Source organism: Chenopodium album, chromosome 20, assembly GCF_948465745.1.
Source record: "Chenopodium album chromosome 20, dcCheAlbu1.1, whole genome shotgun sequence".
NCBI classification, from domain to species: domain Eukaryota; kingdom Viridiplantae; phylum Streptophyta; class Magnoliopsida; order Caryophyllales; family Amaranthaceae; genus Chenopodium; species Chenopodium album.
The window spans coordinates 9645002-9672388 of record NC_137853.1 but is presented as its reverse complement, the minus strand read 5'-3'; the positions used below and the strand labels follow the sequence as shown (position 1 = coordinate 9672388).

General features: G+C 36.3%; 2 protein-coding genes across 4 annotated transcripts; one reads left to right on the top strand and one right to left on the bottom strand.

Annotated features, from left to right (window-relative positions):
• Positions 1-2640: 2640 nt before the first annotated feature.
• LOC145598740 (uncharacterized) lies at positions 2641-22254 on the bottom strand. Of its 3 annotated transcripts, none has more exons than XM_081655126.1 (9): positions 22166-22254; positions 21765-21905; positions 21446-21514; positions 19485-19514; positions 17932-17964; positions 16940-17010; positions 15174-15255; positions 4326-4427; positions 2641-3149 (listed from the first exon to the last, which is right to left on the bottom strand). In XM_081655126.1, the coding sequence occupies exons 2-9, from the start codon at positions 21867-21869 to the stop codon at positions 3087-3089; spliced, it is 555 nt and encodes a 184-aa protein (XP_081511252.1). In that variant the 5' UTR covers positions 21870-21905; positions 22166-22254; the 3' UTR covers positions 2641-3086. The 3 variants fall into 3 exon arrangements, with proteins under 3 accessions (XP_081511252.1, XP_081511253.1, XP_081511254.1); XM_081655127.1 differs by lacking the exon at positions 22166-22254 and adding an exon at positions 22018-22126; XM_081655128.1 differs by lacking the exon at positions 22166-22254 and having other exon boundaries at positions 21765-21947.
• Positions 22255-24076: 1822 nt separating this feature from the next.
• LOC145599408 (protein MODIFYING WALL LIGNIN-1-like) lies at positions 24077-26254 on the top strand. The gene is made up of 3 exons (XM_081655797.1): positions 24077-24455; positions 24548-24759; positions 25860-26254. The coding sequence occupies exons 1-3, from the start codon at positions 24348-24350 to the stop codon at positions 26080-26082; spliced, it is 543 nt and encodes a 180-aa protein (XP_081511923.1). The 5' UTR covers positions 24077-24347; the 3' UTR covers positions 26083-26254.
• Positions 26255-27387: the final 1133 nt, after the last annotated feature.

The following is a 27387-nucleotide window of genomic DNA, read 5'->3' as shown; positions in this document are numbered from 1 at the left end:
CAATAGCAAAGGTTAAAAAAGGATACTTCTAGGAATGTTCTTATATATAGACTATCTATGAATCTCTATAACAACTTCACTTGAATAATTCTAGGGATTCAACTAATAATATCACTCACTTTTATTGGGTGTACTAGCACTAGCTTTAAGAATAATTGTAATTTTTATGAAAAAAGTGAATTAGAGTAAGATAAGTGAAGAGGATGTAAACTTAAAAATAAAAAATATGGAATTATTGATTATACCTCTCATTAATGATCTAGATTGCGAGATTGGTCAAACACTTAATTAGAGGGAGGAGGTAAGGAATCCCCTTGGTTTTTATTTTTTTTTTCTTTGAAAACCCGTTAGGGTGAAATCCCCTTGGTTTTAAGCAAATGTAAGCTAATATTATTCGAGTTTGTGACCTCAAAATTACAAGGTAAGTTTATCACCAAACTCTACCAAGCAAGTTTGATGTATAAGTGTCTTCTACAATGATTGCTTTATTAATTATCTACAATTGGATCATGTATATGATTCGCTACTATATCTTTTGATGAGAAAAGATTAATGACTCAACTAGACGTGTAATCATATTTATTGGTTCCTTGGATGTGGGGGTTGGGGGGGGGGGGGGTGGTTAGAGTGAAGTATGAGAAAAGGTTCCAAAAATCCCTAGACCCTAGTAGGTTTGAACTTATACATTGAGGTCGTTATGAGACGATCGTTATTGTCAGTGAATAAATTCAACGATCAGTTTAACTTTGTGGTACGATTAAAGTGATGATTATTTTATATATACTATTACGTCCCTTTACATGAGAGTTTATTGAGTTTAAAGTATGGATGAAGCATGGACCTCACCACACTCGCCGCTGTTTTTTTTTTTTTTTTTTGAAGCTTAATATTTTACTTGAAAGGTGAGGGTGTATGAGATTTGAACTTATGATCCTTGTGTCGCATTGGCTATAATACCATGATTAAGGACCAAATTAACCAAAAATTTAAATTTATAGTTAAAACTCGAGATTGGTTAATATACTCTGTGAGTTACCATGAAAGATCGATGTGATATTTATCAACACTATGATAAGAAAATATAGAAGATTTGATTAAAGGAAAATGCATGGATATTAGGATAAACTTTGTATAAAGGAGACTTCATTACGTCATACTTCATAACATACAAATATCATAGGAGTGAGTGGAACATGTAAAATGTTCAAATACTAATCAATTTCCTGTGATCATTGCTTCACGTTTGTGCTTACAATTTTCACGTATTAGATGAATAAATATATAATTTTTAAGAGAATAAACTTCTTTGATACAAAATGCTAAATGTCAACTAATTAAAAAATGCTTATTGACTTAATTCTAGAATATAGACAAAATACGCTACATATTAGTTAAGCTAATCAATATTTTAATGATTTTTTGTGTGCAAATTAAAGTCAAATCGTATAAGCTAATAAGCAAGTCACAGTACGTCATTCACACCGTCATCACTATAGCTGTAAATCACCATTGTTTTAGTCTTACATGTATGATCGTCGATTAAATTATTACCCAAGTCATTACCATATTACCTCATTCCACTTCCTTCCTTTATTAGAAATAAAATAATACAAAGTATATACGTATTTAAGTTTGGAGAGACTGGTGGTTATACTATCTTGGTATCTATAATGAGTAACTATTACTAAAATAGGTGAAGCTAACATTATTAATACACATGTTAACTAAGGACCTGTTCTCATTTACTAAACTGAACTGAGTTGAACTAAACCGAGCTGAACAAAATTGTTTATGAGAGAAGGAAATTAAAAACTGAACTAAACTAAAGCTGAAGAGAACAAGCCCTAAGGGAGTGTTTTTCTAGTTCCCTCTAAGATTTCTCCCTCCCCTGAAAGGGTTTTTCTAGCCTCCATTGTTAGATTTTAATCTGATTTTTGAAGGTTTTCCTTCACTTTTCTCCTTTTTTCTCTTTTTTATTCATCTCTTTTCTTCTTGTCTCGTTTGTGAATATTTGTAGGGGCATCCAACGGTGTTTTTACCGGTAATCAAAAAACTTTTTAATTGCGTTTAATAAATGGATCCCATCTTTGAGATAGTGGTTATTCTATTAAAGTTAATTTCTTTTTTTGTTTGTCTGCTAAAGATTGAAAATTTATGGCTTTATAATCTCTGGAATTATCTAGAAAAGCACATTAGTATTTTCACTTTAACAATAATTCATTAGTTGATCTCAAGCCGAATTATTGTTAACTCACATATTGTATTGCTTTAGATGAAGTTTTGATTAAGGTGATCGTTGATCGAATTTGCGATGTATCTAGTTCTAAGGTGATTTGTACTTGTGTTGAAATTCTAATTTTCCTAGGAATTGTTTGTAAGTGTCGGTCTGGCTATAAAAAACCCTTCACATAAAAAAAATTTCCATCTAAAGTACTTGTTCTAAAGTTAAATAAATACTTCTTTCAAAAAAATGAAGAATAATGCACGCTTTAAAAAAATACGATGTAGAGTACTAAATCTATTTAAATTGTGCAATGCACGAAACTAATCTACTAATATGCTACAAAAAAGAGTACATTTTGATAGGGAAAGATGCATTTGGTTCACATTGAATGGTATGAATTTGGAATAAGAAATAAAACCAAGGTACATTTTGATAGGGAAAGAGCTTTTTTTTTTTTGGTGGAGCACTCTTTGCTATGTAACCCCATACCATTAGTATTCCCCATTCCAAACCCCTACAATCTCATACCCACTTTACCCTCTAAGAATCTAAATATATTCCATCCTAAATACTACCTCCGTTACAGGTTATGTGCAACGATTTGACATAAAGTAGAGAGGGAAAATGTCTAATCGTTGCACAAAACCAGTAACGGAGGTAGTACAAATTTTAACTAAAACATTCAATCCTGTTTAAGCCAAACAAATTTAGCATAGTATTCCCAATCCATTCCATTTAGTTTGTTGAGCCAAGCAACTACTAAAAGTCTAAAACAATAACAAATGCGAGAAAGATCATTGTATATTTTTGCAACGCACTAGTTAGACAAGCCTACTTAAAAGTCAGAAGCTCCTTTCACGCCTCATCTATGATCAGAAATCCCTTTGTCACTGTAACTCCCATAGCTAACCATCATAGATCTCAACTGCAATCATCACAGAAGTTACGGAACATCAAAATTTAATTAAACGTTATGTCACTCTAGGAAATATAACAGAAAAACCAGCACAATAAAGTCTGTTAGAGAGGAACCAGGTCGAAAAAGTAAATTCTACGGAAAAATTGAAGCAGAAGCAATGATAAATTAAAGGCTCAAAGCAAAGAACAAGATCAGGGATCTGGTCTATATGTGGCAGCTGGGTTATGCAAATGAATCAGTATTGTCCAGTAATTCAAATTAATTGCATTCATTCACCTGACTATTACATGTTTATTTTCCTTAAGGATATCTATGGCATATACATAGTATAAGAGACATAAATTGTAACTTTCTAATGTCCACAGTCTTTCACCTGACTATTACATCTGTAGGTTTGAGGTATGGGTTTAACTTATAAAAATCATCAACCAAACACATGGTAAGGGTTTAAAGACTTTAAACCATTCTAAACCCATACCAAATACCTAGATTTTGTGAGCCAAACACCCCCTTAATATGTTACATGAGGAACATTCCCTGTGTTTTACTTCTTCCATCAGAAATACTTTCTCCAGTTTCAAATTATCATTTATGTTCTTCAAGCTGCTATGCTGGTTAAGAGAAGAATGTCATAAATGACTGGCCAGAAAGTCGTTTAATATCTAACGAATTTGTAGAAACCTCCTTATTAAGAATATCATATATCAGCTAAAATCATTTCATAAATGCAGAATGAAAAAAATAAGGTAGTAAATTACACCACCACCACCACCACCACCACCCCCCTTTTCTCCAAACAAAAACTGCCTGTTTATGGTGTCCAAGAATTGTTATTGTGCAACAAATTCCCACTTTGTCATTAATAACCGGTCTTGGTTCCAGTCTAGTTCCAGGTTCGGGTCTTAATCTGTACACCCCTAATAAGAGTTGCCAATGGTCTTTTTAAAACTTATAAGGGGCAATTCTAACATGGTCAGTTAAATGGTCACTCAAAAGCATAAATGGCCTCTTAAACCCCCTTCTGTATTATGATTATGATGATATGCATTTATCACATTTACATTAAATACCAAATGAAATAATACAATTAAATTTCTACAAATTGTCAAACAAATTGTCAAATTCTAGTGGCATGACATAAAACTTGCATAAAAGTGATAGGTTAATAATTCAGAAGTGCACCTTTTCTATAGTTTCTTTAGGGGCTGATGTGTCATCAGACTCTTCACGTTTCTTTTTGAGAAGTTTGATCTGCGCTTTGATTTTATGTTTCTGATCTTCAACCTGGTTACAAGATATATATTTTTTAACTATTATTCGAATCAGTAAAAAAAAAAAAAAAAAAAAAAAAAAGAAAGAAAAAAAAAAGAAAGAGAAAAAAAAAAGAGTAGCTGCGTTTAGAAAACATGAGGCAAAGTCTTAAGCGAAACTAAAAGGTGCAAAGGCTAGAGATAAGAAATAAAAATAAAATAAATAAAATAAAAAAAAAGAAAGGAGATGAACATAAGACTGTTATGCTGAGAAAATGAACAGTAACAAAATAATAGAAAACACGAGGCAAAATCATATGTGAAACTGCAAGATGCAAAGGCTAGACACAAATAATAATTTTAAATATTTTTTTTTAAAAAAAAAAGAAAAAGAAAAAAGAGGAGATGAACAAAAGATTGTAATGATGAGAAAATGAATGAAACAATAACAATACAAACAAGAAGAATCAGGAGGAATAAGTGTCATGCACTCATTTGGTGCTGCAAAGTGCAAACGAACTAATTCTAATACAGCTTTCAAAGTTTATCACACAATTTGACAGTGTGTGCACAGTGCAAACATCCATTAAAACATCCTACCGAACATAAACTCTACTAAATCCCAATGTAGGTATTGAATTGCAACTCCTCAGACAAGCTGACTAATCTATAACAAACTGAAATAGATAACTCCCTCACAACAATTACTGCTAATGCAGGCTTTGCTGTTATTATCATATAGCTGTTGAAAGCTTGGAGCAGGACATGTTCAAAAGTTGTATTTCGAACTTCTATGAATCAACATATAAGTTGGATGAATGAACAGTGGACATAGAAACAAGTTTATGGGATACATGGACCCATGTTTGATCTGCCTATCACAGCAAAATTCCCTGGCATAAAAACTAAAGATTGTATTCCTAAAATTGCCATTAATGAGGTGAAACCATGAGAAATGTAATTGTGCACAGCTATAGATTCATTAATTATAATACTACCTCCGTTTTCAAAAGTTCAACTCACTTATTGTAACTCTTGTTTTTAACAAAGTTTGGAAAATTTGATTGGGAATAAGAAAAAGGTGGATGATGTAAGAGAGAGAATAAAGATGAATAAAGTAAAAGTGATTGGATTTGCGATGCAGGGGTGATATTGGCACTAGTCCGGGTAGCCCATGAAACATGGACCAGCACGAAATGGGCACGTGGTAGGCAAAAGGGCCGCACATGACATATTTCTACTGTGTGTATCCTGGGTAGTGGCCAGGTTTTTTCGGAAAGCGCAACAAGACACGGCAAGATAAAACATACTTTAATAAGTTAGAATTGGCTTAATTACACAAGCACGACACGACATGCATAAGCCATCCTTTTTAAAATTTTAGCACGACACGTATTAGACCTGGCAAGTGGGTCGTTCAAGTCCGGTCAATTTTGGGTCTGTTAACATTCAGGTCGGTTACGGGTTGGGTCATTTCGGGTTTTTGGTATGACTCGAGTCAAGTTCGGGTCAGGTCGATTTCGGGTCGGGTCAAAATTAGGACGGGTTATGTTTGGGTTTCATTTGTGGATCAAGCTCAAATCCATAATTTTATATTTTGTTATTGTCATAATAAGAAATATCAATTCGGTTTATGAGCTTACCTACGGTTAAAGATGAACAATTTGAGTTAGTTTTGACACCAGAAACTTTTAGTTCAATTATAAGGTAATTTTAGATTGTGACATTTCAAGTATCGGGTCTATTCGGGTCAATTTCGGGCATCATGTTCGTTCGGGTTAAACACTTTGGGTCAATTTTGGGTCGGGTCAACTTCGGGTCGGTTCGGGTGTCAAGTTAGGATCGAGTCAACTCCATTTTCGTGTCAGGTATCGGTCAAGTCCAGTTCGGATTTTGGATCATTTAAAGGTCGATGTTTATAGATCAATTTCAGTTCATGTCGAATCCTCGGGGTCTGAGCTAGGATTGCCAGGTCTAACACGTATAATAGGCTCAGCAATGGGCCCGGCTTGGGCACTTGGCCAACTACCATCTTTAGCCACCCTTATCAACACCACCCACCACCAACCTCATATCACCGCCCTAACCCGCCAAAAACACTAACACCCCAAAGGCCCAAACATAAGGGGAAAAAAAACCCATAAACCCTTAAAATCTGGAAAAAAAAAAGTCACGAAAGAAGGAAAATTCTTAACGTATCATCAATTGTGATTTTAAAAATACGATCATGAAAATTCCATATCAAGAGTTTTTATGTTCGAATTTGACCTTTAAAATCTTAAATTCACCATATTCATGGTGGTAAACTTTAAAAAAGGGGTGACGGTCATAGAGAACGGTAGGAAGGGTGGCAACAATTTAGGGGTGGTGGCGGCTGCAGCAAGGGAAAAGGAAAAGGGGACAGGTGGTGGCGACGCCAAGGGGAATGGTGCTAACGACGGTAAGAGAGAGGGAGTGTGGTGGAAATTGGTGAAGGAAGGAAGATAGGTGAATATGACCATACACCATATTACTTTCCTTTCCCTTCATGATGCTAGGAACTAGTTACAGAACAGAGGGAAAACACACAAGCACAATAGAGAAATAGCCAAGCTAATGATATGATGTATTGCTAATCAAAGTAATCAATAATTCAACTCTCCTTCTTTCGAGAGGAAGGAATCTCTCCCAATACTGCTCTCAATATTTTTCTGGATAATCATCACCATCTACAAGGCCTCTATTTATAATCAGTTACTAACAAATTCTTACAGCTCATAAGGAATAACAAACTAATTACAAAATGACTACATTACCCCAAAACCCACTAACAACCTCATAACAGATCCAGCTCAGCATCAAAGAATTCTTTTTAGTCTTCTTGCGAGCATAAGTGCTTTCACCTTGTCCTCAAGGTGGAAAGAGGGAAATCAGCAATCCATCTCATCAAAGTGCTCCCAAGTGGACTCGAATTCTTGCAGCCCTTTCCATTTGATCAAAACTTTTGTGGCCTGCTGAGAAGTCCTAATCCCAAGCACGGATCCTGGTTCAACTTCGAGCACCATATCTAAAGTAAGCTGGGAGGAAGATGGGTGGGGTGCGTTCTGTTCCCACTGCCTTCTTGAGCTGGGAGATATGGAACACAGGCTGGTAATTGCAGCCTACCTTCCTGATCCTTTGCACCACTGTGTAGGGCCCATAAAACCGTGGAGAGAGCTTCTCATTCTTTCTCTTTGCCGGGATTGTTGCCTGTAAGGCTGAAGTTTCAGGTACACCATGTCCCCTTCCTGAAAATGGCCATCTCTCCTACTCTTGTCTTCATATTGCTTCATGTAGCACTGAGCTTGAGTTAAGTGGAATTGTAGCTCATCCAATATAGCATCCCTCTCCAATAACTGGTCCTCTGATGCAAACACATTTGTGCTTCCAGGTGTGAATCGCACTAGATGGGGAGGGTCCCTTCCGTACAAAGCCTTGAAGGGTGCACAATTTGTAGCGGTGTGGAATGTTGTGTTGTACCAATAATCAGCCCATGGTAACCACGAGGCCCAACTTCTAGGCTTCCCATTCACAAAGCAACGAAGATATGATTCCACAACTTTGTTCAGTACCTCCGTTGACCATCAGTTCGGGATGATAAGTTGTGCTTCGTGGCAAGTGTGTTCCCTGGAGCTTAAACAATTCAGACCAGAACACACTAAGGAAGATCTTGTCTCGATGTGAGACAATGGAAGAAGGTATTCCGTGGAGCCGCACTATCTCCTTCATGAAACTTTGGGCAACCCCGTGAGCTGTATAGAGATGTTTTAACGGAATGAAATGCCCATACTTCGTGAGCTGATCAACCACTACCAAAATCGAATCCCATCCCAAAGACCTAGGCAAGCCTTCGATGAAGTCCATGGATATGTCTTCCCACACCCTATCCAGAATGGCAGCGGCTGTAACAACCCCAAGGGAGAGAGAGTTGATACCTTGTTTTGTTGGCACACATGACATTGCTTGACATAGCTTGACACGTCCTTCCTCATGCCCAACCAATACCATTGCGCTGCCAAGCGTTGATATGTCTTCAAATCTCCAGCATGGCCCTGTCACGGGAAAATTTAAGGACTAACTTTTTTTCTCTAAGTTAGGGACCAAGGAGGTTCCCGTGATGGCGTCTAGACCAAGCCTAGACTAGCCTACTACGATAAACAAAGCAAGACAAATAAACAAAGGCAAACAAAAGACTACTTATTACTTTGAGAACGAGAGTACAATACAAGGCAAAGAGCCCGAATGAGTGTATGCCCAACGAATGGGGCAAGTCCTCTATTTATACTATTATTCAAGGGTTGGCCACATCCCGGCCAAATAGGAATAACTTCCCACTACTTTGTTAACTGCCCACTACATGGTAACTACCCACTATCAAGTAACCGTCACTTTGCACAGGTGTCTTGCATGCATGTTTGCCACTTCAGTAGGAGTAGTGGGCTTTGTGGGTGGAAACTATAACCGCCCACTTCCCCCACTAACCATCCCTCCTAAATTTAAAGGATGAATGCCACGTCATCGCCATGCATCTCAACTAGAGCTGTCAATTCTGGTAAACGGGTCGGGTTTGAGTTGGGTTAGTGTGAGTCGAGTCATCTCGGGTCGGGTCGGATCAATACGGGTTAATGTCATAACATATGTGGGTCGGGTTCGGGTTGGGTCATGCTTGACTCGGGTCACGTCAGGTCTTACATCTTATCGGGTTTGGGTCGGGTTACATTCCGGTCAAGTGAAAAATAGGTCGGGTTAAATTTGGGTCTTTACGGGTTTAAACGAGTTAGGGTCGTTCTCGGGTTCGGTTCAAGTCAATTATTTACGGGTTATAATCAGGTCGGGTCATTCTCGGGTTCAAGTCGGGTTCTATTCAAGTCAATCATTTGCGGGTTATAATCAAGTCGAATCATTTCCAAGTCGGGTCATTCTCGGGTTCGGTTCAAGTCAATAATTTGCGGAAAACATGTTTCGTCTCTGAAATTCGTCCCTAAAAACATGTTGTGAAACTAACCTCTTAAAATTCAAAGTAAAATATTGAAGGAATAGAGTTAGGATTCAATTTCCGTTCTAATACCAACATGAGATAACGACCTATACATATTGATTCAATAACAAGTCGGGTTGAATTTGGGTTAGGTCAATAACAAGTCGGGTTGGGTTTGTAACAGGTCGGGTTGAAATTCGAGTCGGGTTTGTAGCAGGTTGGGTTAGGAACAGGTCAGGTTGAATTCGGGTTTTGACGGGTTAAAACGGGTTTAGGTCAATTTCGTTTCAGGTCGGGTTCGGTTCAGGTCAATAATTTACGGATTACATTCGGGTAAGGTCGTCTCTAGGTCGGTTGATGTTCGAGTTCGGATCTCAAATACTCGGGTCTAGGGTTGGTTTCAGGTCGGCTTAGGTCGGGTTCGGGTCAGGTCAAGACAGGTCGGTTAATAGGTTAGGGTCGGAATTTCGGGTCGGGTCAGCTTTTGACAGCTCTAATCTCAACTGCCGGTGATTACCACGGGGTGGTAACTGTTTCCCATGATCCCAACTAGATGAGGTAACCGTCACCCACGTCCTCCACTGCGCCATCAAAGTAACCGTCAAGTAACTACCCAACTCGTGATCCCTATAAATAGGGCTCACCTCATATGTCAACCACACAATAAGTTATGCTTAGACTCCTGGAGCTTTGTAATTCTTAGCCATCGTGTTTCAGCCATAGTGCACCGTTTCGAACCAAGCCGTAGCACAAGCCAACCCCTTAGCCAAATCTCATCATGCTATAGCCCTCATAGGCAATCCTATGTCCAAGGCTACGCGTATGGCCCATGGCCATGAAGCCAACCAAGGTTGGCCACCAACTCATGAGTGAGTACCTACCCCCTAAAGAGCCTTATATTGATTTGGTTTAGTGATTCTAGTGAACACCCAAATGACAGAAACACAATAATGGTTCCATGGGCCATTCTCGTACCTATGGTCCCATCGACGGTAGGGTAGAGAGGTTACTAGAGTGCCCCGCCTTTGCGGGACCGGACCGACGGGTTACTAGGCATACCTAACACAACGAGAGGAAGATCGTACTTGGGACGAAACATGGCTTTGCCATGCGGCTGATACGAGGTTGTGGCCACATCGGTGGCGGAGGCACTAGCCCCCGTCATTCACCGTGACAACCCCCCACTGGAGAGTCGTGATACTCCCTAAGCAACCGAGCAGTGAGCTCAGATTTTTTAAGGGATGAGCGGATGACCACCCCTCCTTTGTATTTTAACACACCATTTTCCTAAAAAAAACCATTTAGGAATCGGTCGCCATTGTTTGAGAGATCAGTTTCTATAACCAGACATCTTGATCGATAAAAGATTTGACAATTCCCAACTAACTCCACACGAGGTGACCATAGCAACACATTCTACTCCCGGGGATTGTTGTGTTAAGACAAGCATCAGCCACCCTATTAGCGGCTTGTAATGTATGTCAAAAGTGTAGCCTAACAGCTTGCTTACCCATTTTTTAAAAGCGTGGCCTACCTCCCTTTGCTCCAGCAAGAATTTTAAGCTCTTCTAGTCAGTACGCACTGTAAATTGTCTCCCGCCATTTTTCTATTGCAAACACGATCGCCATAACTCCTCATAAATTGGCTTTACTCGAAATAGGCTATAGGATGAATGCCTTGTAGTAGCACCTATGTTGCACGAGGACGCCTTCCAGCCGGTGTCCCCCGTCCCCGGGACGCTACGGGTACGGATATGCCTCGGGGACGTCCCAGAGACGCGTTGACTTATTAGGGACGTTTCAGGGGCCACGTGTGAGGCTCAACGCCGTTCCCAAAGGTAATTTTGGGCTTTTAAAATTTTAAAAAAATGCAAGTTGTATTGAGAAATGAGAATGACGACCCATTTCCTCCAATTCACAACTTCTCACTTCAAAACTCATAAATTAGGGTTTCTAACTCTCTTTCTCTCGGCAATAGAGTTTGGGCGGCGGCGAGGCAATCGAAGGCTATAAAGGCTGTTGCGGCGGCGATGCTTATCTTCTTCTCTTTCTCACTCTTTGAGTTTTTTCTTCTTTTCTCTACGGGCCTTTGATAATGCTCAATCTTGTACTATTGTTTACACTTATTTTGTTTTATGTTACTGATCTTTTGATTTTCTTTTTCTTTTATTTTTTCCTATTTTTTTAATGTTTCTAATTTCATGGTTTGCTTTTATGTTTTATGATTTAATGAATTTTTATTTTATTTTTAATGTTATGTTAAATATTGGACTAAATTATTTGAACTATCATTTTATTTTATTGCATTAAATTTTTCATATGTATGTGTGTATACATATACAGACATGTATATGTGTATACACACACACGCGCATATATATATATATATATATATATTATATATATATATATATATACACACACATATATATATATATGTGTATATATATACATATATATATCTATATATATGAGTATATATATATCACTACATATATGTGTATACACACACACACACACACACACACACACACACACACACACATATATATATGTATGTATAAATTTACATTTTAAAAAATCATCGTCCCCAAAGTTGTCCCCGTACCCTGGAATTCTTAGATTTGCCGTTTCCCGTCCCCATATATGCCCCCGTACCCGTATTGGTGCAACATAGAGTAACATTGCCCCAACCTATTACCAAATGCATCGATAACAAAAGAATTGGTGCCTTGGTCATTGCTTTCTTTAAGGCCTCAAAAACCTGTGTTGCTTCTGCCATCCACCCCTAACACTCCTTTGAGCTAGTGAGTCAATGGCCGTGCAATTATGGATATCCTTGAATGAATTTTCTGAAATAACCGGTAGGGCCTAAGAATCCACGAAGTTCTTTGAGATTCGAGGGTACAAGCCAATTGATCATCGCTTGAACCTTTGAAGCATCAACTTCCACCCCCAAGATATGTCACCCTCTCCTTTCCAATTTCACACTTCTTTATGTTAGCATATAACTGGTGTGATGCTAATGTTCGCAAGACTTGCTGTAAATGCAAGTAATGCTCTTCCATGGACCGACTGTAAACGAGTATATCATAAAAAAGAAAAAAAAAACCAAAATGATTTTTCAGAGACCTGAATACCTCGTTCATTAGGGACTGGAAGATCGCGGGAGCATTCGTAAGGCCGAAGGGCATCACGAGAAACTCATAATGTCCTTCGTGGGTGCGAAATACAGTTTTTGGCACATCCACCTCCTTAACTCGAATGAGGTCCAGTATGGTGAATACCCTTGCTCCGTGGAGTTTGTCTAGTAACTCTAAGATCACTGATATTGGAAATTTGCCACGAATCGTCTCCTTGTTTAGTGCCCTATAATCGACACAAAATCTCCACGATCCATCCTTCTTCTTTACTAAGAGTAGGCACTAGTACAAGGTTGTATAATCTCTGTTTGTGCATCATGTCCTGAACCAACTTTTCAATCTCGTCCTTCTAGCACCGGTATGGATGCACACTAGTAGGGTTAGTCCAACTCTTTAAGGTTATGACATGCTCAATCTCCCTAGGAAGGGGTAGTCCATCAAGTATATGGAACACCTCCTAGAACCCGCAAGTGAGAGGTTTGAGTGCAGCTAGAACCCGAGACTCGTTCTCTTGCTGACCTTCCTGCTGGTTAAATTTAAATTCTAGTAGAGCTCCATGTCCTTTTCTCTGTAAGGTTTTCACCATTGCCCTGAGAGAAATGCTATGGTATCCAATTTCTCGAGCCATTGGATACCTAATATTACATCTAAATTTCCCAGAGGCAGTATGAGAAAGTCCTCAGAGACCCCTTGAAACTCTAAATAACACTCCTTTGCTCAACCCTTCTCCCTGTTTCCGCTTCCCCGGTTCCAAGGTAACACCAAAACTCTTCGAATCAGTGATCGGCACTTGCAAGTGGCGTGCCGCTGCGAAAGAGATGAAATTATGGGTAGCTCCTGGGTCCACCATCACTACCACCTTGCTCCCGTTAATGGTACCCACCATGCGCATGGTCTTTGGGCTGGTAATGCCAACTTCTGGGCTTAGTTCAAGAGTTAGGGTAATCGGAGGTGGTGTGGGTCCAGTAATTTTGACAGCAGCGAGTTCACCTATGTCGCCCTTTTCCTCCTCATCGTCATTGACGGTAAGCTCCTGACGACAACGGTGGTTAACATTCCACTTCTCATAATATTAGAAACATAATCCTTGTTCCCTTTTCTCCTGGACTTTGATAGCCGCCTTATTTCCCCGGAGTTTTTGTGGTTGTTGTAGGTGGTACGATTTGGGTAAGGCTGGTTGGTAGTGTGTAGATTTGGGTTTGTGGTTAAGGTCATATTATTTTAGGTAATAAATAGTGGGCAAAGCGGCAATTCGGGTATGGGGTTTTCCAAGTGGACTGAGCTTCAACCCGCATAGAGAACTCCATGGCCTTGTCCAAAGTAACCGGATCGAACCTCGACCTGTATTTCTTCCTTCAAGCCATTTATATATTGGCCCTTCGTAATTTCCTGAGGAGCTAGTAACACAATGAAGCGGCGTCAATATTCGGTCACCGTGCCGGTCTGCTGATGGGCTAGCCACTGCTCATGCAACGTGCTGGTTGCGGTGGTCCTGAATCGCAGGAGTATCAATTTCTTCAGCGTATCCCACATAAGCAATGGGTGACGATGGTGCTCCCATTGATACCATCGATAGCAACAACGGCAACTTCTAGTTGATCTTCCTCGTTGCACCGATAGAAATGGAAGAATCGCTTAGATGGTTAGTATCGTCAAAGAGAGGTAAATTGAGCTTCCGCAATTTCTACTTCTACTGTCCTCCTTGAAAACCACCTTCATCATAGTTCAGATGCGGTTGCACGGAGAATGGGTTGTCCCACTGATGCGGTGGCCCATTCATCATTAACGAGTGATTTTCCTATCGGAATTCCTCCTACTGAGGTCCGTTTTGAACGCCGCTAGTGCCGTAGGGTTCTCCTAAGCTACACGTGTAGGCACCTCAGCAATCTTCTGCTCCAGCAAATCCTGACGTTAATCAAGAGTCAAGCGAGCCATCGTCTTCTCCGGCGAGGATCGTGATGGCTCTGATACCACTTTGCTAAAAACTAGGATCAGAACAGAGGGAAAACACACACAAGCGCAATAGAGAAATAGCCAAGCTAATGATATGATGTATTGCTAATCAGAGTAATCTCCTTTCGAGAGGAAGGAATCTCTCCCAATACTGCCTCAATATTTTTTAGGTACAAGGCCGAAGAATTCTTTTTTGTCTTCCTGCGAGCATAAGTAATTATGGGCTTAGGCTGACTCCTTACACTTGATTTCATTCCCTTTTACCAAGTGCAAACCAAATGCCCCCTAAGTGTCACTACTTAAAATCTAAGGAAAAATCGGCTTCAAGCCTTCAACGACACCAAATATGACATGCTCAAGGACAAATATACCAAGGAGCCTTGTGTCAAATGTTAGATGAGCTTCCAACTTCTCAAAGGAGATCAAAGGAGGAATAATGTGCAAGGGGAGTTGAGGGATGTGCCTTCCTAATTTTGGGCTGATAACCCTCAGATTGGGCAGTCCGACTTGATCCCTAAATAAAAGTCCGACTTTACTTTAAAATTGAACAACACAACAAAATGATAGCATTGACATGATAAGTTTAGTAACGTCAGCCACCACTCAAATAATCACTACAAAAAAGTGCACATTTACAGAATATTAAAAGCTATATATCCTTTTAAAATTCAGAATAATTTGAATTTTACCTTATCTAGCAACCCCTCCAATGCATGGACCTCATTCTCCTTTGTAGCTAAAAGATCATGCTTGAGATGAACTACATTTGTTCTGCATGCATGAACAATAAATACCTAAAAAGGAGCACAAACTGACAAGCACAGCTTCTATAAAAATAAAAAAAGCTTTCTTTTAAAAAAAACCAAAAAAAAATCACTATAATTCATTTAAACCAGTACTATGACAATTAATATCAGATTAAGGTTATAGCTTACAACCAGCATCTAGGCATAAATCCTGCACACTTAGAGTTGATGGAGACAAGGTAATCAAATTCTCAATTAGAATAGAAGATTAGAAACCAATAGTCCAGTAAACACATGAGAGAAAAAGCGGTCATACACCATTGTCAGAAGCATACAGGGACAACGCAACCCCTTAAATCCCCTCCTCCCCCACCCCCCACCCCCAACCCTCTGCACAAAATTAAGTACTTTACAAAGTTCCACAAAATTTATTTAATAGCCTAAGCCACATAAATTTAATTTTTGTGGATGACTATACGGAATTATCACTTTTGGTTCATGTAGCCGACCCCACTTAAGGGATTAAGGCTTTGATTGATTAATTGATTAAGCCACATAATAAGCCAATGATGACTAAATTGACACTATCTTAACTACAATATACAAAGGAAAGGAAAACAATCTACAAAGGTTGAAAGATCTCCTAAATAACTAGCCCCATAAGAAGGAAAAAAAAAACTCCAAACACGTCCTTTTCCCGAACATAATTCTTTTGTTCATCCACGTGAATGTGAAGTGTGTGAATATTTATCTTTCCCCAAATGATGAAAACCTACTCATGAAAGTTTGAAACTCTACAATACTAAAAATAAAAACTATATTAACCAATGTCTTTGTCTCTACTCTCAATGCTCTAATTTTATCACTTGCTTATTTCTTCTACCACTCTTCCTCATTATTGCGAAAATATGAACTTCACAATGTTCATTTTCTCACTCTTAGCCCCAACCCAAAGTTGGTCAATACGCAGTCGTATAGTCATAGATTCAAATGCATTTCATTAGAAAGATCATAATGAAAGAGCTTGGTAAATAATTATCAAATTGATTTTAAATAATAAAAAAGAGATATCATCAACCAACTCCATTAGATTACAAATGGAAGAGTGCCACGTTTATGGAATTCAAGTCTTCAAGGATACCATTTGGATTTTAATATTTTATCATCTAACCACATGCCTCCTCAATTCATCATCTTCTCACTCCTCTTTTATACCGTATACCAGCTCTCTCTCTTGTGGCAAAGCAAGTTAGGAAATAGATGAACTCTAATCCACTACTTTAACCATATTGTCCTCTGGAACAAGATTTGGCAATGAGTATCCACAGAGATCATAGCAGGCCAATTAAAATATATCTATGAGAAAATAAAAACCAGATAAGGCTTTCCTTCCCTCACCTTTTTTTTTTTTGGGTACTTCTAAACTGGATAACTGGAGATTCTACTTAGTTAAGCCTCCTATACACTTGTAACAGTGTAAGCTACCTAAGACCTGAGTAGACCTAAAAACCCAGTCTGTTATAAATTTATAACCAATAGGACAACATCAAGAGTGACACTGGATAATTATCAAGCTCACACCCTTAGAAAAAGTCTACACAATGTCTCATGATCTCAAAGTGACAAAGTGTAGTTATAAACACTAGAAAAATTGTATAAGATTGACCATTAAGAGCTCATAAGATAAATCGTTTCTTAGAAATGCATACTTCTTTGAAAACAAAGGATCCAGACTTTGCTGCTCCACAAGGTGCTCAACAGTGTCCAAAGTGGTACCCACCTGCAGAAGTGCAGATCAAAGGAAGCATGTAAATTCATGTTGCACTAATACAGATGCTGTGGAAGCAATGGTAAAGCCAACTGCCATGAGAGTTGCTCATTGGCAAAAGCTGTTCTTTTTTTAATGTACCACAGGGACTAGTTGTTTCTTCAATTTAAGATTTATTAATAGAAGGAAAATTAGGGTAGACATGAAACACAACCTCCCATCTTGATTAAGTATTAGGACTTGAGAACAAGGACCTGTACAAGTGTGGATCCAAGAGACCAAATGGCTATTTCTGAAAAATTTAAGTGCTTGAATCTAATTTGGAGTTTCTAAACATTAAATCCTATCCTTGAGGATACTGTCTAATGAAACACAAAGTAAACCTACTGTCCACCCATCACTCTTAATGTTGATTCTAAACTTTGGCTTTTCAACTCCACACAAAAAAAAAAAAAAAAAAAAAAAAAAAAAAAAAAAAAAAAACTCCCCGTGGTTGAACCCCCTCTCCAACACCTCCCCTAAAAAAGAGTAAGCAGATTATAATTAAGGTATACGGAGTAGTTGATTGCAAACATAATTTAGTTTCAAGGCTCAATTAGAAAAAAACTGTTAGAAAGGAGAATATTGCTAGTTCATCAAAGTAGACTTAGTCCACAGAGATTTCAATAAGCACAGCAATATAACAACAACAACAACAACAACAACAAAAAAAAAAAAAAAAAAAAATCACAGGAAATTCCTGGTCTCTTATCACATAGGCTCTGTACCAGTTGTTTGTGAAAGACATCACCATCATGCTCTCTATTGTATCAATCAGCCAAATGAGAGCAATAACTCATTGTAAGTATTTATCAATCAGCTATCGACAATGCAAGCTTTGTTGTAATTAGTTTGGCAATAGCTATTAAATTTAAAAGATATTATAAAGCATACCTGTGTTTCATGACATATTAAATCGAACTCATCCTGAAAAAGTGCAACATTTAAACTAATATCAACAGAAGCTTGAGATGTTTCACACAAAACTTCCAACACTAAACCAAATGCATAGAGAGGGTTTCCAGTTTCCAGATTTCCAGAGTACTTATAGATGCACATGGCTTAATAATTTAAATAGTCCTCAATCACATAATAGTTCAAACACTTATCAATGCATCAAGTTTTAGGAGAGCAGTTGTGGTTGCCTTATCTATTGTTATTTTCATGAAACTGTTGATATGATAGGAGACAGTGGGATAATCAAATTCTTTTTATAATGGAAAAGTAGATGTAAAAGGAGATGGTTGGTCCAAAAAGGAAAATAACATATAAGTGTTAGGACACTAGGACCGCAAAAGTAAGGGTTGAAACTATTATGAGACAGATAGAAAAAACAAGTGCTCAAAATGTTATGGGATGGAAGGAGAATACATTAGTATGGCAACCATTTAGAGACCAACATGCTATTGATTTGATGAGAAAACATAGTATCTTGAGGGAAAGGGGGGAGAGAAGGGAGGTTAACTAGAGAAAGAAAATTGATAAACATAGGTAGATGAATTAAAATAATGCACAAGCTTATTGCATAATTGAAAAAAATATTTGTTAGATTCTATTTCTTTGGGAGGAAAAAAAAAAAGGTGAGGAAGGATGTAAATTTTTGAATCAGAATCAAGTAAGAAAGCATATGGGGGATAAAGAGACAGAGACATAACTAGAATGAATCAAATAATGCAATCTTGGAGACATTGATACAATCCAAGGCATAGTGGAAAAGTGAAGGATCAAAGGGCACTCCTTTTCCATTTAAAGAGAAATCTTTAGTTAAATTCAATAAGAAGGCCATCATGGACCAAGAATCAAATTTATCAATCTTGTTGAAATAGTTAGAATATTGAGCAGAAGAAAAAATTCAAATTAATGAATGCATGTTTGCAAGAGTGTGGTGGAAAAGAATACTTTAAAAACAGTGAAACAGTTACAAAAAGGAGAGCTGCTGATTTTTTGTTTTAGCATTCTCTAAGCAAAAAAATTCTTTTGGCCTTCTGAGTAATAAGAGCCATGCCCTCTAGAGCCTCTACTCCTCTTGCTTATGTAAAATATGTTTCCAAGTTGGGAAAAATTTCAATTTCATCCATAAGGCTTGCAATTTAACAAGCATAAAAGGGAAGATGATGAGCTTAAATAAAATAAATTAATTAAAAAAAATTCCATTTGTCCTTAGAAAATCCATTTTCATACCATTTTGTGCCGAACTCCCATTGAAAAATTGTTATTTAGCAAGATCATTAAAGAAGAAGAGAGAGATTGAAAAGCAGAAATCTTTCCTACTCAGAAAGGAATACCACTCTTATACTGAAGCATGAAAGGAAAAATAAAATAAAATAAAAAAAGAAGTCAGTTTCATTATTGGGAGATTTGGGACAGTAAAGTAAATGATTTGCACGTGAAATAAAATGGAACTGCAAATAAAACAATTGAAGAAGAAATGAGCAAAAAAACAATACCTGCATATTTTCATGTAGTGATGTAATGACCTGTTAAAAAGAGAGAGAGAGAGAGAGAGAGAGAGAGAGTGAATATGAAAGTCAGCCAGCTCAATCTAGCTTAAGGAATAATAGAGGACTAAGCCAATTCATTTTAAACCATATTGTGTTTTCTTCCAGTAAACAAAAATGTCACATACATGTAAATTATGCATTCTATATTTGAGGTATATTATACAGCATAAAATGTCACTCTAATATTGAGATATTCTGCTTAGTGACACTCACTCATAGAATGAAAACTTTATTTAGAACCAAATTGTATTTACTATTTAATAATTGTTATGCGGATATTGAACCATCGTTTGTGGGTCGACGTTGATTGACAGCTAAACCTTTTACAACTTTTCTGCTATTCCTCTAAAAAGTACTTGATTTGATTTCACATGTTAGGGGATTTCAGGAAGCTAAAGGGCCATGTAAACTTTCACTAATTGTAAGAGACGAGATTGGGTTGTCCTAGCAAATGACTTGAGCACTAAATTGCAACAAATTTGAGACTAGAGTCCACCAGACATGTTTGTGGAGGCAAAGCCAATTAGGGACCAGATAGAACAGCAATTCAACTGATATTAGAGTTAGCTATTTGCGCAGAAGGGCAATCAATTGTACTTTGGCGCTGTTGCTGAGTAAGCTTACTTATGAAGTTTGATTGTTTCCTTTTCCTTTGCACTAGTATTCTAGTAAACAAGATTTTGATTTAATATCATGTGATTCAAATATGTAGTAATCAGTATCCAATCCTATGGATAGAAATACAATAGAAAGTGTAAACCATAAACCTCTAATGAGCATGTTCCTGATCTAAGGGCTAAGTTGACATCCTAGTGAAGCATGGGTTTACTCACAGATTTACACACCTGTGCTACTATGTTCTTTCTAGTCTCTTAGAGAGTTATGAACTTCAGAAGTAGCCTCCAACAACCAATAAAAAGAGGGCCAGATGTTATACAATAAGTAAAGCTGCCTAAAGAAAGCTTATGGCACAATTCGATAATATGGTGCAAAGAAGATGACAAATTGATTATTTGCAGCTTCGTTTTCTCACTCCAGTACTCCTTAGATTCTCCAAAAGCCTTTAAGTAGCAAAAAGTAAACAAAATTCCTTTTGACTAGATACAATAATCTAACAGGGCACCAATATACAAAGCTCAATTTCAAAAAGTTGAGGAGCCACTACAGGCTACAGTCACCACATGTTTGACGTCAAATGAATCACAGAAAATATCAGGGACAAACAAATGCAAAGTTGTAATAATAGTCTTAGTAGATGCTAAACCTGAAGTCACAATTAACAATGCAGGTCTTCCATTATTATAGAGGATCCTCAAAAAACACTAAACCAAATTATTATTAGTACATAAATCACATTGACACCGAACTGATACCCTTTAGTGACTCCTGCAACATTTTCTCAGATTATAAAACCAGGCACATCATCCATCGCATTCCAGCAACTACAAGTAAACATGTCCTAATTTGGAGTAAGTTATGCAACGCCAATCAATGCTACCATCAGCAGATTTATGAAGATCGCACAATTGATTTGACTGGACTTGCGATATCACCTAGGTGCTATGGAAGAACTAAAATGAAGGAGCCTGTGCTGCAAGTAGTATGCCAAATTTCCAACAGAACTAAATTTCCCGGCAAATTGCTAATCAAGTTCATTCACGTGGAGGATCTAACCGACATCTTTTTTCTAACCTAAACTATGTCATGTGACACTAAGTATTTTATGATCTCATTTGAACTCCATAATAATTGATATGCAATAAGCAGTAATCACTGCCAATCAATCATGTCAGTAAATTCTTCATAACACTTCTCGCTGTATTATACATTTCAATTTACCACTATACATATAAATTGCAACAAACAGAGTACATTACAACCTAATAATACAATGTTGAGAAAATTACCTGAATATATAGCTGATAAAGCCGATCGTGCTCTGCTCCGGTGAACCTTGGAAATGCTCTACAAAAATCCTAAAAATAAACCAAAATTAAATAAATTTACCATTACACAACTTAAATTTGAAACATCATACATATAACATATACAAACGATACTGAACTCCATCTCTAACTCCGGAATTAGTTGTCACGTTACAAATTCAAATTACAACATCAATCAAAACAATACGAACTTGAAATCGAACTCGAACTCGTAAAACAGTATACACAATCAAAAACAGAAAATTAAAAAGCAAAAGAGCTCTAATTAATTAAAAATCACCTCGAAAGGAAAAGCCGTAAGCAGAAAACCTAAACAATGCTTAAATGATTTCTTCAAATTGGAGTGTCTGATTCCAGGAATTGCAATTTCAACTGATTTCTCCATTATTCTGACCCACGAGCTAACCCTACACAATAATTGCTGAATTCCAACTTACAATTAAAGAAAATTCATTCTCAAATTTCCAAAAACCCTAAATTTGCAATGTTTATTATGCAGAATTTGAGGCGGTTAATCGCTAAAATGAACTTACGTTTCAAATTAAGTAAACTAGTTACGGAAATTAAATTGCAAAAAATAAAGATTGATGATAAATACGTAGTATTTGAATTTGACACCATAGTTAAGTTGAAGAGAGAGTAAGAAGTAGGAAAAGAATTACTACTGTGAAGAGAAATTACCTGAAACGAATTCAATTTTCTCCCCGCCTTCACTAGTTTCTGGGGTAACAATTAAACGGCAATCCCCACCAACTTCATCCTCCTAATTTTTTATTCCCTCCATTTATAAATACTTGTTCCACTCTCATTTTGCGGCCGCTTTTAAATACTTGCTCCATTTCCTTATTTGGAAAGCTTTAATAATATTTAATTCATTTTTCTCAACTATTGGACCCAATTTTATTATTTTTAGATTTTTCCTCCTCTAAGAGCAACTCCAATGGTTGTAGTTAGGGACTTGCTTGCAATTTCAATAATTCCCTAGCTACTAGCTTGACCATTGGAGCTAGAAAACTCAATTAGCTTGGCTTCCAAGCTAATTTGCTTGGGAATTAAACTTTCCAAAATAAAATGCTCATTGCACCAATTAAGCCCTTTCCATGTATTTTCTATCCAACAACTACTACTAAACTAATAGCTAGCCATTGGAGCAAAAGGTAGCTAAAATGATAATTAGCTTAAAAGCCTATGTGGCATGGCAAGCTAATTGTCAAATTAGCTTGTCATTGGAGTTCCTCTAATTTACCTTCCATCAACCCCACTATTTCCATATTTTAATACAATTTCCAAATTCTCCTAAACTCCGCGCATGGAGAAATGGAGCAAGTATTTTAAAAATCGAAGGGAGTATTTAAAAGTAGAGGTGATCAAAATTCGGTTGGTCAGTGCAAATAGGTCGTTCAGGTCTGATTTGGGTTGGGTCAACAAATATTTGGGTCGGATACAGGTTGGGTCAACTTTTCAGGTCCAATTGTTGGGTCAAATTAGAGTCGAATCAGTTTAGGTTAAACCTGGAAAACGGGTCATTCAGGTCGAGTCAATATCGAGTCAGCAAATATTTGGGTCAGGTTCAAGACGGGTCAATTTGGGTCATGTCAGTTTTTAGGACCAATTTTCGGGTCAATTTCGGTTCGGGACAATTCGTGCCAGGTCCATTCGGGTCGGGCAATTTGGGTCGGGTCGACTCGGATCAATCAATTCGGGATTAAATCGTGTCGGCTCACTTCGGGTCACTTAGGTCGGGTCAAGTTCGGGTTTTGAGTCATTCGAGTCGGGTTATTTTGGGCATCGGGTCACGTTCGGGTCAACTCCATTTCGAGTCAGGTTGGGTTAGTTCGCGTTCGGGTCACGGGTCGGGTCAGGTTTCAAGTCCAATAATTGTTATAAGTAAACAAATACGAGTAAATCATAATCAAGTGGTACTTTTTGTGAATTGCAAAATTACACATTATTCGTACCGTTGTTACTTTAGAAACACTGTATGATTTGAATAGTTAAACAACAAAATTTGAGTCTATTCGGGTAAATCAATTTTAGTTAAAATCGAGTCAGGTCAATTCGGGTATCGAGTCGGTTTGGGTATTATCGTACGTTTTTGTCACAAATTCTCAACTATATACATACCATACGAAGTATTAGACAATCCATTTTATGGTTATGCAATATGCATTACCCTCCGAGAGCTTTAAGGGTGAGCTACATACACTAAATCATTTTATTCATGCACCCTTTTTCACGTTTTCTATATGAAAAGTCAATAATATACCACCACTTCTAGCCCATTTCATCACTCCATTTGACTTGTCAAGTCCACACTACAAAATCGATTCGCATATGTGATAACTACCTTACTTCTTTCCCTTCTTGGACTACTTTTCCATTCTAATGTCCTTTTTTCTTTATACATGGTTTTAAAATCAACTTTGGAATCAGTTGTTGTCAATGATGAAGGTTTCACAACCAATAAAGTAAACAAAAGTATACTTATTCCAAAACCCTTCTAAGACGACAAGATTTGGAATACTACTATTTTATTTTTCTTTAACCAACTCTTAGCAATTCATTGTTAGCAAACAAATTAGAAACCAACAACTCTTGCTTCAAAGAAACTCTCTACTCTCTATTATTCAACCACCACATTCCCTAAACACCAAATTTGATCCACGCGAGTTTGATTAACACTCAAATCACAACACAGATAGTTAATTTACGTGGTTCACCAACAATGCATCAGTTAAGTGGCCTATATCCATAGGCCGTACGTAGATTCAAGGCGATAACACAATTCTACTCCTCTCAACAAATCAATGCTCTGCTTTTATTCACCCTTTTAAAAGAAAAAACAGAGCAAATTCATAACCATATGGAAAAAATACACATTTTGACATATTCATTATTACTATGCACTATACTGTCTCTTGCTCTTCTTGCATTCGTTTTCTGCATCCTTGCTGAGTTCAAGAAGTCGAAGGTACAACGACGTTTCGGCAACGATCCTTCATCAATCTCCCACTTTTTTCGATCTTCGAATGTAACTGATTATCTGTTTGTATATGATGGCAGGTTGAGGATGTGAAAATAGATGGGAAATTGTGTGAATTACCAGAAAATGAAGCGTTTTGGTTTGGAACAGCAGCTTTGATATGTTTTACAAATGCTCAAATCATAGGAAATTTCATCATTTTCGTAAGATATTGGTCAGATTCAAAGGAAACAAGATCATGCTGTTTTTTTAGAAGGCTGAATGTTGCTACCGTACTCTTACTTATTTCCTGGTATGAGAAAATACATTACAGTTCTTTAAATACAACTTCTCTCTTGTTTTTTTTTTTTTTTTTTTTTTTTTTTTTTTTTGCTTAATGTTCTACTAGGTTATTGTGGATGTGCAATAAAAAAATATTGAAAAATGTGAGTAAATGTAAGATAAAATAAAATTAAACAAATATTAAAATGAGATGAGTTGGTGTAAGAACAAAAAATATTGATAAAGTAATAAGAGAAATAAAAAGGATAATTTAGATTAGTTACACAACTATTGTAGGCATTATAAATATTTATAATACATAGTACGAAGTAGATAGTAGATTTTTTTTTGAATAAATAATAATATATACAAGTAGTAGATTAAATCATAACATTTTCGTTAAATTTGACTAATCTATATTAAATTTGATTAATCTATACCGTTACATTAGATGACTTGTAATTTTAACCTAAAAAAAATGACAAAAAAGAAAAAGAAACCCCGCATTTAAAAAATAAATAAATAGATTCTTCTCTAACAATTTCAATTTGCTATACAATGTCTTTTACAATAAATTAAATATGTATGGACTATATCATAAAGTGTAGCCAAATTAAGCTTGGCCTAGTGAAAAAGAGAGCATCATCCGACCATGAGGTCAGATTTTCAATTCCCACTATTGACAATTAAGAAAGGGATAACAATGGAAAGAACGGAGTATTATTGATCATTTAGAGCGAGTAATTTTCTTAACATTGTTATATTGAAAAATATTTGCATTGCCTTCTATATAAAGTGCAACATTGGAAATTTATATTCCCATGTAATTGGATTTCCTAAAAAATGTTAAATATTGTTTAATTAACATGGAAAATTTCCTAGAAATGCTTACTTTCCATGAATTTGTCAACTAAAAACCATTAAAAAAAAAAAAAATTTCCTAGGAACTTTTATATTCTATGTTTTTTCTAGCTATATCAAACAAACATCACCTTGTTTTTTTGTTTTTTCTTCATATACACGTCTAAATATTTTACTCTGTATAATTATTTTATTTTTGACTAACTAATGGCCGACAATCATTTCTAATAATCCACAAGAAAGTGATGCAGATTAATTACTTTGTAACAGGATCACCTTTGGAATTTCAATAATATTAATTAGCACAGCAACAAGCATGAATAGAAGGCAGCCTTATGGAAAAGGATGGCTAAATGGGGAATGTTACATTGTAAAAGATGGAGTTTTTGTTGCTGCATCAATTTTGGTTCTTATTACCTTGGGATGCACTTTAGCATCTGCAATTGCAACATTGAGGAAACAATATCAAGTCTTATCTATTGAAAAGACTTAAAAGGTGCATTCACAAAGCAAAATTTAGATTATTTTAAAAATTAATCCAACTAATTAACTAAGTGCCAAAATTTTTTCTAAAATATATCATTTGTATAATATGTTTTGCTATTAGCATTCAGTTGGCTATAGTGTGTTCTTTTTTTCTCCAATTATTGGAAGTGTATATACTTGAGGAGAAGTTTCTTAGCCTATACTTTATTTCTTACTTCTTTTCTCTCTTGAGTTTCAATTTCAAAGAAAGTTGGTTACCTTTGACACTTTTTTTTCCCCGATTAGCTTAGTTTATGTACATGTTTGATTATCAATAATTTTGTGAGCTATAGTTTTTTTTTTTTTTTTTTTATTATTATTATTATTTTTTTTTTATGTAAGCGTGTATTGCCTTTTGAATGTGATTGAGTTTCATTTTTATTTGTTATTAAGTTTACTGTATAGGTGGAGTTATAGTGAATTTATTATGGAAAACTCTAATTTGTAACCCTGCACTTTTATTGATTATATATCTTTGATTAACACAAAAAGTTCATAATAAATAAACTTATACAAAGGTTTGTTTTATTACTATTAACTAGACATAGAATTATGAGACTTTTAATGTTAATTAAATTAGTTTAATTAACTACAATTCAAAAAAATAATTTAGTTAACCACAGTTAGCTGAAGGGTTTACAAAAACACCCTTCCATATTGACCTGAATTTTGTTTCTTTCATATGTTCTACCTCTATCCTTTTTATTTGACACACCTAAATTATACCAAGTATTATGCAATTTAATTTACTTCTTTAGTCAATGTGGTTGATTACATGGGGTTGATAATTCATATACGTTTCAAATTATGACTCAATTTTCTTGTAGTAAATTTATTAATCATATAGTCATTCGTTACGCATTAATATTTTGTATTCCAATAATAACATAAAATACTACATAGCTTGGTAAGACAATTTTAGAATTAGAGGTTACATATGTTCAAAACTTGTGAATTTTTTTTGATTTTATTATTATTATAAATGCATGACATGCAATAATGAGAAACAAATAGAAGGGAAAGCCACGCGACATAATAAGAAATTGAGTGGGTGATGTAACATAATGAAATGATCTACGACGTGGCACATTGACATTTTTAGAAGTGCTTTTTAATAGATTAGCATAGATTAAGGTGATACTATGACATATATTTTTATTATAATTTGTAGATAATAAGTTCAAAATGAAGTGGATATGTGTCAAGTATGTAAAGATTGAAGGGACTAGGAAATTGAGAAGAAATCTATACCTAATATATAAAAAAAATACAA

Coding starts and splice junctions, on each gene's coding strand:
- LOC145598740 (XM_081655126.1), bottom strand. CDS start 21,869: ATGGAGAAATCAGTTGAAATTGCAATTCCTGGAATCAGACACTCCAAT. Junction 21,515..21,764: donor TTACGGCTTTTCCTTTCGAG/GTGATTTTTAAT, acceptor GTTTATTTTTAG/GATTTTTGTAGAGCATTTCC. Junction 17,965..19,484: donor CACTACATGAAAATATGCAG/GTATTGTTTTTT, acceptor GCACTTTTTCAG/GATGAGTTCGATTTAATATG.
- LOC145599408 (XM_081655797.1), top strand. CDS start 24,348: ATGGAAAAAATACACATTTTGACATATTCATTATTACTATGCACTATA. Junction 24,456..24,547: donor CTGAGTTCAAGAAGTCGAAG/GTACAACGACGT, acceptor ATATGATGGCAG/GTTGAGGATGTGAAAATAGA. Junction 24,760..25,859: donor GTACTCTTACTTATTTCCTG/GTATGAGAAAAT, acceptor ACTTTGTAACAG/GATCACCTTTGGAATTTCAA.